This window comes from Xyrauchen texanus, chromosome 34 (genome assembly GCF_025860055.1).
Source record: "Xyrauchen texanus isolate HMW12.3.18 chromosome 34, RBS_HiC_50CHRs, whole genome shotgun sequence".
Classification (NCBI taxonomy): Eukaryota; Metazoa; Chordata; class Actinopteri; order Cypriniformes; family Catostomidae; genus Xyrauchen; species Xyrauchen texanus.
This window is the reverse complement of record NC_068309.1, coordinates 12,726,029-12,740,727: the sequence shown is the minus strand read 5'-3', so window position 1 is coordinate 12,740,727 and position 14,699 is coordinate 12,726,029. Positions and strand designations below refer to the sequence as shown.

Genomic DNA, 14,699 nt, shown 5'->3' with positions numbered 1-14,699 from the left:
CATACAAGGTAATGAAGCTCTTTACCTGCAGTGCACCACAATGGGTCCTGCATACTGTGGGTTACAAGTCTTGACCTTCTTTAGGAACTTCAGCATGCCGATGGGAGTGAAAGGAACTCCAAAATCCGGCCAGCTAGTGAAGTGAAACTGTGTTACCAGCCTCTGAGGCTTCTTACCAGAAACATCACCCACCTAGAAACACAAATACACACAAGAGGTCATTCTAGCCCCATCACGATTCATACTGAAAATAAAAAAGGGTTACAGTAAAAAGCTGTTATTATTGTTATGATGATAATTATATCTGATAACCAACGTGATGTTGATAAATACATATAATACAATTTTAAAAAAGCAAACGAGAAGTACACATTAAATCAATGAAAAATCCACATTAACCATTGACAGGAGAAGGATATAACTGAAGGCCATGCTCCAAAAGGGGCAGGAGCTCCAAACCACCAACAAAGGTATAGAAAACCCCTAACCTAACCCTTTCCCTAACCCAGACCATGTGTGGAAGTGTAGCTCCCTTTTGGAGCTGATCCAACCCTCTTCTGAGGGTAACTCTGTCCTCTTTTGGAGTAATCACACCTTTTTTTGTAGATTCTGCACCATTTGGAGATCTCCGGGCTGCAGCTATAACTACCTGACTGACAGGACTTTCAGTGGATTTCAAACTTAAAACGTCTTTCTAAAATACAATGATTTTTAGAAGAATTTCTCAGCTCTGTAGATCCATACAATGCAAGTGAATGGTGACCAAAACCTTTAAGCTCCAAAAAGCACAAAAGCAGCATAAAAGTAATCCACAAGACTCCAGTGGTTTAATCCATGTCTTCTAAAGCGATCAAATTGGTTTTGGGATAAAACAGATTAAAATGTAACAAAATTTTCACTATATGACTTCCGCAGTCTTGATTACACTTAATAACGCAATCTAGCACTCTGCGCGTGCATCAATCGCTATGAAGTGTAATCAAGCTTAAAATCATAATCCTGCTTGCAATGGCAATATGTATAGTGAAAAAGGTGTTACATTTTGGTCTGTTCTCACCCAAAACCACATAGATTGCATAAGAGGACACTGATTAAACAACTATTACCATTATGCTGCTTTTCTTTATTGCTTTTTGGAGCTTCAAAGTTTTGGTCATCATTCACTTGCATTGTAGCGGAGATATTCTTCAGAAAATGTTTGTTTGTTTTCTGCGGAAGAAAGTCAGTCACACACATCTGGGATGGCATGAGGGTCAGTAAAGAATGATAGAATTTTCAATTTTGGGGGAAATTTCCCTTTCAGCTGCCATTTATCACAGACAATAATTTCAACTGGTCCTTTATTCCGACTGTAAATTGTGTTTACAGAAATATTGAAAGTCAATGTTGGCAAGACATTCAGGAGGATTTAAAAGCAAACATTAATTTAATTTTGAGTTGAAAAGTTGTCTAAATAGTCCTTTTAGTCATGGTAAAACGTTTCTGTGCAGATTAACTTTTAGCTACACTTTACCAACGTAGCTAATTCCTGTAGGTATATTTTTCAATGTAAACAGCCCCTTTCTGGAATCCTTGTTGCAGGCTTTACCGGATTTACATGATAATGACAAGAGTGCAAAGATTACATTTAACTTAACACAGACATAGAAAGCGATTTAATAACACTACTGTAGTGTCATGAAAACACAAGTGGTTGACCGATATGTTTTTTTCAGGGCAGATACCAATAGCTATTATTAGTAATCAAAGAAACCGATAACCGATGTTTGGAGCTGCTACACATTTGCAGTAAAAATTATCATTTTAAATCAACAGTCAAAAAGTCTCTTAAAGTCCCTTCCAGTGAAAATCATGTTTTCAACCTTGTTTACATTGTGTTTTTATATGTTAGAAGACATACCATGAGTGAAATCAGCAGTCAATTCCATGGCTGTGCAATTGTGCCTTGTAACTGCAGTTTCCCAAAGACAATCTCAAAAACACGGATTCAGACAGCCAGGGTTTCATACGTCACAAACCTAAGGAACCAATCCCATCAACTTGAGGGGTGGGGCTTTCCATATCAATAGCATATGCTATGGCAAAGCAAGGGGTATCAGGAGAAGCCAGGTGTAGCTACGTATCAGTTTTTTGCAAGACATGTTCTGTTTTCGGATGCAAAGTTGGGAAAGGACCAATGGTGAGCCTTCATGTATTACCAAAGGATCTGAAAATCTGAGATAAGTTATTTTAAGGCATGAAGAGATTATTTTCATGGAAAAAACCTTTTAAATATGTAATTTTGATTAACAGTATTTAGGGGTTAAACCATTGACTGGAGAGGGACTTTAAAAACTGGGCAAGAATGGAGGACATTGTGGCCCAAAGACAACCAAAGTAGTGGACTATGGGGATCTTCTACTGTTAATATATAGATGTATATGGTTCAGGGGTACCCCTGAGAGAAAAGTACACGCCTTAATGAACCAATTTTTTATTTTTAAATGCAAATCTACCAAAAACAAACAAACAATGTACATCTAAATAGTGCAGTTTAAAAATACTGTTTGTTATTAAGTATAAAGGGGCTGGCTGTCAAATAATGGAAATATTTTTCATCATAAGCAGAGAACTCGTGATTTCAAAGTTTGGGCTTGCGTTGCTCAGCCAGTATTGAAGCGAGTTCGAATCCAGGGTGTGCTGAGTGACTCCAGTCAGGTCTCCTAAGCAACCAAATTGGCCCAGTTGCTATGGAGTGTAGAGTCACATGGGGTAACCTCCTCTTGGTCGCGATTAGGGGTTCTCGCTCTCAATGGGGCGTGTGGTAAGTTGTGCATGGATTACGGAGAGTAGCATGAGCCTCCACCTGCTGGGACACACCGCGGTGTCATGTACAGCGAGCCATGTGATAAAGATGCAAGGTTTGACGGTCTCAGAAGCGGAGGCAACTGGGACTTGTCCTCCCCACCCGGATTGAGGTGAGTAACCATGCCACCACGAGGACCTACTAAGTAGTGGGAATTGGGCATGCCAAATTGGGAGAAAAAGGAGATAAAAAATAAATAAAGTTTTGGTTGTCTTTCTTGCCATCCAGGTCAGATATGGTTATCTCAGATTAATTTTTCACAAAATGTAGACAAAAATCAGTTTATTATCAATAGGCTCGAAACATGTTGATTGATAATGCTAATTTCAGATGGTACATTTCTAGTCTAAAGAGATCAGGAACCACAATAATTGTCCCGTCACAAACCTCGCTTAGCAGAAGAGTAATTTCAGACACATGAAGATTGATTCTGCTTCATTTTCATTTTCTGCAGTGTATTTCAGCAAAATATGCTACCTGTATTTCTCTATTACGGTCTACTGTTGTTAAAATAAACGTGTCTACAGCTCTACTATGCAGTGTTTCCTGTCGCAGGCCGGTGGAGGGAGGTAACATGTGCGGAGCACGAAAAGGCATTAATGAATTATGTTAGGTGCTAGAGAAAAATATTCAATGATATAGCGCTGAAAGATTAGTGCAATCTACGCCCTGAAGTGCTTGAGGTGTACACAGCTCCGTTGACAGCTGCCCCCACCTTTCAATTAACTGGTTTAAAAACAGATTCACCAGTTCATTTACGTCATGTAATGATGTCACTATATATAACGCCAATACGCCGGCGTCAAAGAATACATGCACAAACACAATCAATAAAGCCATATTGCTGATTATAACATTAAGTTAGAATAATAAGGGTATTTAATGTAATCAGTGTTTCATTCAGTGATCTTACAATAAATCCTACGTTAAGGTTTTGCAACTAAAGCACCCAATATTGACACGAATATACAAACATGGATGCTCTAGACATTTAAAGCATAAAAAGTGATTAAACTAGTCTTAATCAACTTTTTACAGAATCCATGATTCAGCTCATCATGACTTCAGATATAATCTGCATGCAGAATTCTCAGTAGTAACATTTGTATGCATCTCTCGACTGAACCATTTCTCTCCCTCATTCAAGTCTTCGGTTTACACATGCTCATCAGCTGCTCACTGATGTCCGAAAGAGGCAATTCTCATCACTCAATGAATTGCTGACGCAAGAGCTGCTTTCCTCGGATCAGTGTACGGTTAACTTGAGAACTGCTGTCCTCGGATCAGTGCACTGTAGACTCGAGAACTGCTGTCCTCGGATCAGTGTACTGCTGACGCGAGAGCTGCTGTCCTCGGTTCAGTGTACGGTTGACTCGAGAACTGCTGCGAATGACTCAATGTACTGCTGACTCGAGAGCTGTAGAGTGGATCATCTTCATATGTTGATAAATACGGTAATACAATCAAGTCATAAACATTTTCAGTATGTTTTATTTGTTACACTCTCTGTTGTTCAGCAAAATACACCGACACCCCTTAATCACACACATGCTCAATGTCAGCAGCTCAACGGTTCTCTGTGTGTCGGACACCTCCAAAAGAGGCGATTCTCAGTTCAGTGTACTGTTGACTCGAGAACTGTTATGAGCAACTCATAGTACTGTTGACTCAAGAGCTGTTGCGACCCAAGCGTTCAGTCTGCTTTGTGAACTAGTAGGAGCAGTTCATTGCAAAGAAAAGTTGGCAAAAGCAGATATCACCAGTTCTAGGAACATATTACCTCCGGCTATCGGTTCAATTCAGAGTGTCAGGCACATCCAAGAGACAGGTTAAGATAAGAGTAACTTGTGGATCAGTGTTGACTCTAGATGCGAACTGTTTCAAACGATTCAGTCCGATTTGGTGAATTAGTTCAACTCGTTCACTAAAAAGAACCGCTTCAAAAGAACGATTCATTCATGAACTGGACATCACTACAACAAGCAGTATCCTTTCAGAGAGAGGCGGCTTCAGAGCCAATGGTGCACATTTTAAAATTGATCGGCAATCAGATCAGACAACATACAGATTCCAATAATTTTAAAAATTATGAATATCAGATCAGATTATCGGCCAGGACTATAATCGATCGATCGATCCCTAGACAACACAAGTTTAAGTCTTGTGGCTATACCTTCAAAACAAAGTGTTTTTTAGCATTTAACCCAGAACAATGCTGTGCCCCTTAGACTTCCATTATAAGTGCTTAACATTTACAATTATATTAGTTTTTTTACAAACTAAGAGACGAGATTAAATTATTTTCAATGTAAAATTGACAGTATGATCCAGATGCCATCAATAAAGCTTAACTTGTATGGAACCTAGAACGTTCCTTTAATTGGCCAGTTGGACACCACTGCTGACCGATTAATCAGACTGACAGATATGGGAACGCTTTACAGAAACAGTTACCTGTTGGATGCAGAACTTGCGAATGGTGTAGTCCACCAGGACCATCATGTCCTCCACTGACACCCGGATATTTCCGTAAGTCCAGCAGCCCTGGTCTGGCCAGTACTGGGCACATTTACACTGTGGATATCAAGCACAGTCTATCACACTCTTCATCTATGAGCACACATCTTTATTAAATGACCACCTTCCTCAAAACTGGTTGCAGTAAAGAGCTGGTGCAGTAAAATGAAAGATCAGTTTACTTCTAGTAACACTAGACTACATCTATAGATCTCTCATGGCATTTACCTCTTTCCTCTCTTTCAGGTTGGTTACCATGACAATGGTGGCAGTGTTCTGTTCCCAGATCATCCTCCAGAAATCATTGACAGTCTCCTCTTTTGGCCCTGTGATGCAAAATCTCAGGTTTAGTTTAGTCTTTAGGCCCTGTTTCCACCTGGTATTAAGATGTGTTTTTCTGTGTCCTGGCAGCAGTGAAGCACCACCACTCAAAACCAAAAGTTTAAAATCAGCCTGATGGGGCACGCGAGGGATAAAGGTGACCGGTGACGACAGTTCGAGAGAGAGAGAATTACGGGTAGCTGCCCCTGTATGTGTTTGTATGTGTCTTTATTTCATTAAATATTATTTATATTGTTATGCCGGTTCTTGCCTCCTCCTTGCCCATCGAACCCCCTTACATTGGTGCCGAAAACCAGGGAGGAGGAGGGATGCCCGTGTAACAGAGTCCTCGACACTGCTATCCACACAGGGGAGCACCGCTGCCGGAGTAACCCGACCGCCCGGACGCAGGAAACAGCCGCTGTCCACGGGGCAAGTGGGGACTGGACGATGTAGCCCCTGCCAGGGGTCGGAGGCTTGACTTGTCCACCTGAGAGTGTGGAGGAGTGATCGGGGAACACGCGACGGTGCATCAGAGAACTGGTGACCGAGCTGATCTCTCTCTCTCCTTGTTGGCCTTTTCCCTCACCTATTTTTAATCCTGTCTCCTACCAGGTCGAGGAAGGCGGGGATAACCAGCTGGCAGATGGCACAAGGCACGCCCCTCCCCGGCCTGAGGCAACACCAGGAGGAGTGTAGAGCGGAGGGGGGGTGGGGCCAGGCTGGAATGACGCACGCTCGGTCCCCAATCAGCGCGCGAGGGATAAAGGCGGCTGGTGACGACAGTTCGAGAGAGAGAACTACGGGTAGCTGCCCTGTATGTGTTTGTGTGTGTCTTTTTATTTAATTAAATATTATTTATATTATTAAGCTGATTCTCACCTCCCAACCCCCTTACAATGCCATTTATGAGGAAATAACAGTCAGATTGGAAAATAAAAAAGCGGATACATACACAATCACAATAGCTTCACGGATCTTCTTTAGTGTGTCTGATATCAACACAGATGACAAGCACGAACTCCGGAAGCTCCTTTAATACACGTAATCCACTTAAATAAAGGATAATTCTGCTTGACATGTTGCATTTGTGCTTCGATTAAATATCAACCGCATCTGGGAGAAACAGTGTGCCGTTATTTTTGCACTTTCTTTGTCTTTTCTGACTTTATTTTGCTTTAATATCAAGCATTAACACATGGACATAGTGATTGATTTATGTCGTTATGAAACAGAGACCCTCCCCTCCAAATCCAAATACAAGTGGTCACTGGAGACACATTTAAACGACCAGGTGTAAACAGCAATGTGTCTCACCTGACCACCCGTGATTTGATCACCTGAAACGCATCTCAATACCACGTGGAAACGGGACCTTAGTTTAGGCGTAGTCTTGGGCCTTGTTCTGGCTTACTAATAAATAACAAAATCGGCATCTTGTTTATTGATATTAATCTATATAAAGTTAAAGTGTGTATTTTTTTTCTCCCTGTCTCCAAGCCATATGTTGGTTGATTTCCCCCCAAAATATCAACATTGTGACACGATCAAAACATTGCTCTGTTTTTTTTTTTTCTTGAGCATTTCGACCAGCCTGACAATACTGGCTTAACCAATGGTGCAAGTTTGTAGCTGAACTAACTTTTTATGCAGCCAATGGCGACAAGGAGTGTGTTTGGGTCAGTATATTAGCATTTTCATTTGGTGATACTAGCGATACTGAAATGACACACTACACCTTAAATATTTGAATATTATGAAAGCAACTTATATATTGTTTATTCTTTACCTTGTGCAGCAATGAATTTGTTCTTTTCTTGGTATCCCTGAAGACAAAGATAGAAATAGTAATCAGTGTGAAAGAGTTGGTCAAGTTGGATTCACTAGCATTAGGTTCCAACTATTCATGAGTCATGTGATTCATACGTCTGAGCCTTATGGGTGTCTTACATTTATGTAGGAAGAATTGATGTAGTCCGAGTCAGGAACACCCTCCAAAGGGGTCAAATGCACCCTGGAATGATCGTCTGAGACAGAATGTGGAAAAATACACAAAAGAGAGAAGAAAAATAGGATGGTAAATTAAAAAAAAAAGACATTAAGCTATGTATTTCACATATAAACAAATGTTACATTTATAAACTGTCATTTTCACATCAGAAATGCCTTCATAGGCCTCAGAACTATGAGAAAAGCCTGTTTTATCAGCTGTGGTTTTCAGATAAGTTGTGGGAAAGCCGTACAGGGAAGGATGTTGACATATCTGTTTTTCTCCTTGTTCTCTTCCTTCGAGGCAGCATCACATGAGGCTTGAATGGGACACACAGGCAATGCCTGCAGAGAATAGACAAAGCGTCAATCATTCAGTTCATATGGGCTGAGAATAGAATAGAATCCTTTATATACACACAGTTTTTTGCATATATACAGTGAAATGTATTAGTTTTCACATATCCCAGCTAAGCTGGGGTCAGAGTGCAGGGTCAGCCATGATACAGCGCCCCTGGTGCAGATGGCATCAGTGGCATCTTGGTGGTGCTGGGGCTTGAACCCCCGACCTTCTGGTCAGTAACCCTGAGCCTCAACCACTGAGCCACCACTGCCCCGTGTATTAAATGAGGGTATGAAAGGGAGATATATGGACTCAAATATAGCACATAACATGTTCAACTGTTTTGAAAATTAACATCAAGATTTTAGGATACAATTTCTATGAATGTTAAAGAGTTTATTTTTGTTTAGTCACCATCTCTCTATGGTCATACAATAATATACAACTGAAGCCAGAAGTTTACATACACCTTAGCCAAATACATTTAAACTCGTTTTTCACAATTCCTGACATTTAATCATAGAAACCATACCCTATCTTAGGTCAGTTAGGATCACTACTTTATTTTAAGAATGTGAAATGTCAGAATAATATTACAGAGAATGATTTATTTCAGCTTTTATATCTTTCATCACATTCCCAGTGGGTCAGAACTTTCCATACACTTCGTTAGTATTTGGCAGCATTGCCTTTAAATTGTTTAACTTGGGTCAAGCAAGTTCTTCTCTCAATCCTCTCTCTCTCTCTCCGTGTCTCCACTCGCCCTTTCCTCTCACCACGCCTCCCCTCGTCTCTGGTGGGCCACCGGCTGACGGAATGGCAGGAAGGGCCAAGAGATGTAGTTAGTCAAACCGGTGGCATCCAAGCAAGAATCGGGTGGTTGAGGAGTGTGACGAGGAGGAGGGCATGGCCGGCACTGAATCAGCTGATCAGCGGGAGAGTGAGATAAAGGCAGTCGGAGATGGCAGTTTGAGAAAGAGAGAGATGCATGCAGTCACCTTGCATGTGTGTCTGTGCCCTTGTGTTTTATGTTTTTATGTGGAGTTTTTATTAATCTTTGTTTACTGTTCGGCAAGGTCCCGCCTCCTCCTTGTCCATCCTTTACCTGTTACAGATACCAATCTTTAACTTCCTGGCTGATGTCTTGAGATTTTACTTCAATATATCCACACAATTTTCCTTCCTCATGATGCCATCTATTTGTGAAGTGCACCAGTCCCTCCTGCAGCAAAGCACCCCCACAACATGATGCTGCCACCCCCATGCTTCACAGTTGGGATGGTGCTCTTCAGCTTGCAAGCATCACCCTTTTTCCTCCAAACATATCAATGGTCATTATGGCCAAACAGTTACATTTTTGTTTCATTAGACAAGAGGACATTTCTCCAAAAAGTAAGATCTTTGTCCCCATGTGCACTTGCAAACTGTAGTCTGGCTTTTTTATGGCAGTTTTGGAGCAGTGGCTTCATCCTTGCTGAGCAGCCGTTCAGGTTATGTCGATATAGGACTTGTTTTACTGTGGATATAGATACTTGTCTACCTGTTTCCTCCAGCATCTTCACAAAGACCTTTGCTGTTGTTCTGGGATTGATTTGCACTTTTCGCACCAAACTACGTTCATCTCTAGGAGACAGAATGCATCTCCTTGCTGAGCGGTATGATGGCTGCGTGATCACATGGGGTTTATACTTGCATACTATTGTTTGTATAAATTAACATGGTACCTTCAGGCATTTGGAAATTGCTGGAAATCCACATCATGATTGACATCATGGGAAAATTTGATTTTCCCATGATGTCAAGCAAAGAGGCAGTTTGAAGGTAGGTCTTAATATACATCCACAGGTGCACCTCATATCAGAAGCTAATTGGCTAATTGTCTAAAGGCTTGGCATCTTTTTCTGGAATTTTCCAAGCTGCTTAAAGGAACAGTTAACATAGTTTATGTAAACTTTTGACCCACTGGAATTGTGATATAGTCAATTAATTGTGAAACAATCTGTCAGTAAACAATTGTTGGAAAAAATACTTGAGTCATGCACAAAGTGTATGTCCTAAACGACTAGCAAAAACTATAGTTTGCTAATATTATGAGGAGTGGTAAAAAAAACAAGTTCTAATGACTTCAAGATAAGTGTATGTAAACTTCTAACTTTAACTGTATGTATGCATAGTAATATAGTAATAATAAAAAAAAAAGAAAATGGCAAAATGCTGCTTAAAATAATCCTTTTAATAAAAGAGTTTAGCACATCACGCTACAGGACATGTCAAATACCATATATGAACACAAATCTGTTTAGAAGTTTACCACATTGATATGGCATGTGTGTAATGTGCTCTCTTTGGGAAATTTGGCATATATAAGAAGGGATATTTGAACTTTAAATATGTTTAACTATAACGGTGACTCCAAAGATCATGGTAATTTACAATCAGGCCATTCATTTGTCAATTCCCAAATCATAGTTGTATGGTTGTGTGTATGTTTGTGCACCAACGTTAAATTCTTCCCGGAAGAGTTTATTGTCATCTGCCATTCGACGGTTCATTTCCTCCTCTAGTTTGTCGACAAGAAGGGGCGGGTACTTCCTGTTGGTACTAGGGGACCGAGCCAATAGTGGCACACTCTGAAGTTCTGCGAGATGGAGCAGGAAGGGAGGCAGGCATAAGGAATGGAAAAGTGGGCAGGAATATAAGTGGAGAAAATAATGATATACGTTCAAATAAAACAGGAACATTGTCCCACAGTAAAACATCAAAGCATCAAAATGTATAATCATACCAAAAACAAAACATATTGTAAGAATAACTTTCTCCTTAATCCATGCTGTGTACAGGACAACCAGTAGGGGGCGACATGGTCAATTCAAGATTAAATGGTCTAATACAATTTTCATGATTTTCAAATCACTTATTTGTGGCTAAACTCAAGTTTAAAGTGTGCTGACACAATTAGTTAATTTAACTACTTATATCCATTTCCTCTATAAATAAAGAATGAGTAAATGATAAAAAGATTTTGATTTTCGAATTAAATATTCCTTTAAAGTAATTTCAATCAACGTGAATGTGCCATTCAGACTGGTTTTGTGAGCCACAGATGTACTGACTGAAAATACCCAGTTCAAAATAATGATTTGTTCCAAAACCAGATATAACTACTTCCCTCAAAAACACAGAAGACACTGAGAAAACCACTGGAGACATATGGATATCTTTTATGCTGTCTTTGTGCTTTTTGTAGCTTCAAATCTTTGGTACACAATGCACTTGCATTCTAAGGATCTACAGAGCTGACATATTCTTCAAAAAATCTTTGTTTGTGTTCCTCAGAAGAAAGAAAGTAATACACATCTGGGATGGCATTAGGATAAGTAAATGATGAGAATGAAACATTTTTGGGTGAACTCTTTAAATTGTTGTCTGTTCATCACTCAAAGCTATCGTGTAACTTCGGAAAACATGTAATATGGTGCACAAATCATATGGACCACTTTTATGATATTTTGTTTCCTTTTTTAAGCTTAAAAAAACTCTAATCCTCATTCATTGCAATTCCATGGAAAAGAGTGACCAGTGCATTTTTCAGAATTTCTTCTTTCAGGTTCTGGTTAAAAGTCAGTAAGTCATATGGGTTTGGAATGAATTTAAATGAGTAAGTGATGACAGAATTTACAGATTTCGGTGAACAATTACTTTAAGCACAAATTATTCACAAGAAAATGCAGTATACAAACATCCCTTTAATCATACCTGTGTCGTCAGCTCTGCCATTGGTCAGGCGGAAGGAATTGGAGTGGCTCCCTGCCTGCTTGTACTTCTTAAACCTGCCACAACCGAGCAGTACAAAAAGTCAATCATTGCCATGGTAACTGGATTCAGCTCTCTAGCCCCCCGCTGTCACTGTGGTTTTCCTGATGAATGGAGCTTTCTGCTTAGGCTTGAACACTTTTTCTGTATCTGTTCTCTTATGATTGTATGTCTGCTAGTGCCCTTCTGTTCAAACTGCTAGTAACCAATAACTTTGTCTCTAAGCCCTTTGTGTGCTGGAATCTATTGAAAGACATGCAAGACTATGGGCTTTCATTTATTAAAGTTTGTGCATACTGGTACTGACCTGAGCATGTACAGGACGACAATAATGAAGACGATCACCAGGAGCGAGGACAGGGCAACCATCACAGCCATGATCGCAGTGTCATCTTGGTGTAGAGGACAACATTAGTTGGTGAAAAATATAGAATTATTTTAAAGTAGAATTGCATATGACTTAGCTAAAGAATGAAAGTTATATCAGATCCCTTAAGTGTGTTTGGTGTGTTTTGTAAATTCATCCATAGGCACAATTTCTTTTTGCCAAAAAAACTAATTTCAAGCATTTATGCATAAGCTTATATATCAAAATGTCTTTGAGATAGATTCAGACAAGTGTGTCCATATTTATGTCTATAGAGTATAAAAAACTATGCAATTGATAGTAACTAGGAAATAGAAAAACAGCTTTATTCTACATGAAAACATTGTGAAGCGTAAAAATAGGCAGCCAAAACTTACCTTGTCCATCATTGTCTTCATAACATTAAGAAAACACAACAGTAATATGTTAGAGATATACCACAAAGCATATTTAAAATTGCAAATAGGGATTTTGGGACGAACTGATTTTAGCAAAAACTACTGGCCAATACCAATGTGAACTTTTGCAACTTACTTGTAATTATGCTTTAAAAATTTACAAAGAGGAACAAAAGCTATTTTATTATTATAACAATAAATAATTTCCATTGAACATGGATTATATCGGATGACAAAAGTCAGGCCAAAATTTTAAGAAAGCCACAATGAAAGATTAAAAAAAAAAGATAAAAGATAAAATTACATATAAAAAAAGAATTGATAAAATATGATAACATTGTCTGATGTGGGAAAAATAAGTTTGCACTTATAAAACAAGTTTAAATTTTGTTTTCGCAGTTCTCAACAGAACTCACATTTGACATATTATGATAGAACATAACAAATTTGTATTATGCATATAGTTTACATGCTTTTTTCTGATTTCATTTATTTAATCTATAACACACACACACACACACACATAAATAAAAGTAAGACTTTACAATAGGGTTGTATTTGTTAAAATGAGTTACTGCATTAGGTATCATGAACTAAAAGTGAATTTTTTTTATTAATGTTAATTTATGAATATACAATTGTACATTGTTAGTTCACAATGCATTAACTAATATTAAAATATATCTAAAACTTTGAATTTTTAAAATTGATTAATATATATTGAAATTAACATTTAAGCAAGACAAATAAGTGCTGTAAAAGTATTTTTCATTGTTAAGTTTATGTTAGCTAATGTAGTTAACATATACAACCTTATTGTCAAGTGCTACCAAAATTATTATAAACTTCATACAACGCAATACATTTACGTAATTGATAAACACGCCATAGTTTTTTTACCGATATACCACTGGGTTTCAGTTTGGCTAGAAACGGGCTTATAATTATTGGTGGTCGATAAATCAATGCTTTCCTTATATGTAGTTCTTACAAAGAGCCGGACAGCAAAAAAAAAAAAAGCTAGGATAAAATAAGGGATCAACTGGTTTGGAAATGCATACAAATTCAAATAGTACCTGGAGGTTTGCTGACATCAGCTGTGGTGGCATGTGTAGTGGCAAACGGTATGTCCGACTCGGGTTCTGTAGATTCCTCAGTGGAATAGAGATTGGTTTGAGTCGGGGTATTGAATGTAGTCAAAACTGTAGTCTCCGAATCCCCGGTTTTGTTGGTGCTGAGGGACGGGGACACAGCAGATGGGGTTAAAGGGGCAGAAGGCAGATCGGTCGGGATGTGCACAGTTGGAGGGGGAACCTCTGGGGTCACTGCGCCCCCAGTGTCATTGATGCTTGTTGTTGCAACAAGTTCAATGGATGGTGTCACAGCTGGGATGATTGATGGGGGCACCTGGGTGACTACGATGGTGGGTGACTTGGGAGGAGGGTCTGTAGGTTTGGTGGTCAGGAATGCACCTGAGAGAGATTGTAATGCTTTAGATTAGGTTTGTGCCCGAAGACGAATACCTTATTTGGAAAGGAATAATGACTTCAAAACAAATAACGGATTCATTCAAATAATATAGAAAATATTCGTATGACTGATTATCCAAGAGGCACAAGGATAAAGTGACTTTTTAAATAAACATATACAAAATTACAAAGAGTTTATGCATCTGTGCAGCCAATATTTCTAAAGTGTAAACCTTATAAATGAAAACACGCATGTTGTGATTTCAGATCGGATGGGCGTGGTCTTGACTCCTCCGTTTGCAGTCCCTGTTAATTGTGCGCATCTGTATCTTATCAAACGTAACATTAAGATACGACATATACATTTCCACTTCTTGAAATGTCTATGTTAATGTATCACACGATTCACTAGTGATTCCCATGTATTCATTTATAGCTTAAACCTGAGTGCGATGTTAAATCCCTGACCTGAAGTGATGATTTCATGTCGGAACCTGTCTATTCATCTCTTAAATTTGACCACATTTATGTCCACATCAGTGATTAAGGAAATTATCTAGTTAAGACTTTATTCCAAAAAAAAAAAACTTTATTAACTTTAAAAATGTGCTTCCTGTAAACACTGAATGCCTCACGT

General features: G+C 39.0%; 1 protein-coding gene across 1 annotated transcript in view; it reads right to left on the bottom strand.

Annotated features, from left to right (window-relative positions):
* ptpra (protein tyrosine phosphatase receptor type A) overlaps window positions 1–14,699 on the bottom strand; it is a 60,494-nt gene that overhangs the window by 17,053 nt on the left and 28,742 nt on the right. The window contains exons 4-13 of the mRNA XM_052104171.1: window positions 13,670–14,065; window positions 12,136–12,220; window positions 11,772–11,845; window positions 10,517–10,653; window positions 7,927–8,017; window positions 7,634–7,710; window positions 7,473–7,509; window positions 5,591–5,688; window positions 5,300–5,419; window positions 26–192 (exon numbers count right to left, since the gene is read on the bottom strand). Coding sequence (XP_051960131.1) covers window positions 26–192; window positions 5,300–5,419; window positions 5,591–5,688; window positions 7,473–7,509; window positions 7,634–7,710; window positions 7,927–8,017; window positions 10,517–10,653; window positions 11,772–11,845; window positions 12,136–12,220; window positions 13,670–14,065 — 1,282 coding nt within the window. The remainder of the gene's footprint in view (window positions 1–25; window positions 193–5,299; window positions 5,420–5,590; window positions 5,689–7,472; window positions 7,510–7,633; window positions 7,711–7,926; window positions 8,018–10,516; window positions 10,654–11,771; window positions 11,846–12,135; window positions 12,221–13,669; window positions 14,066–14,699) is intronic.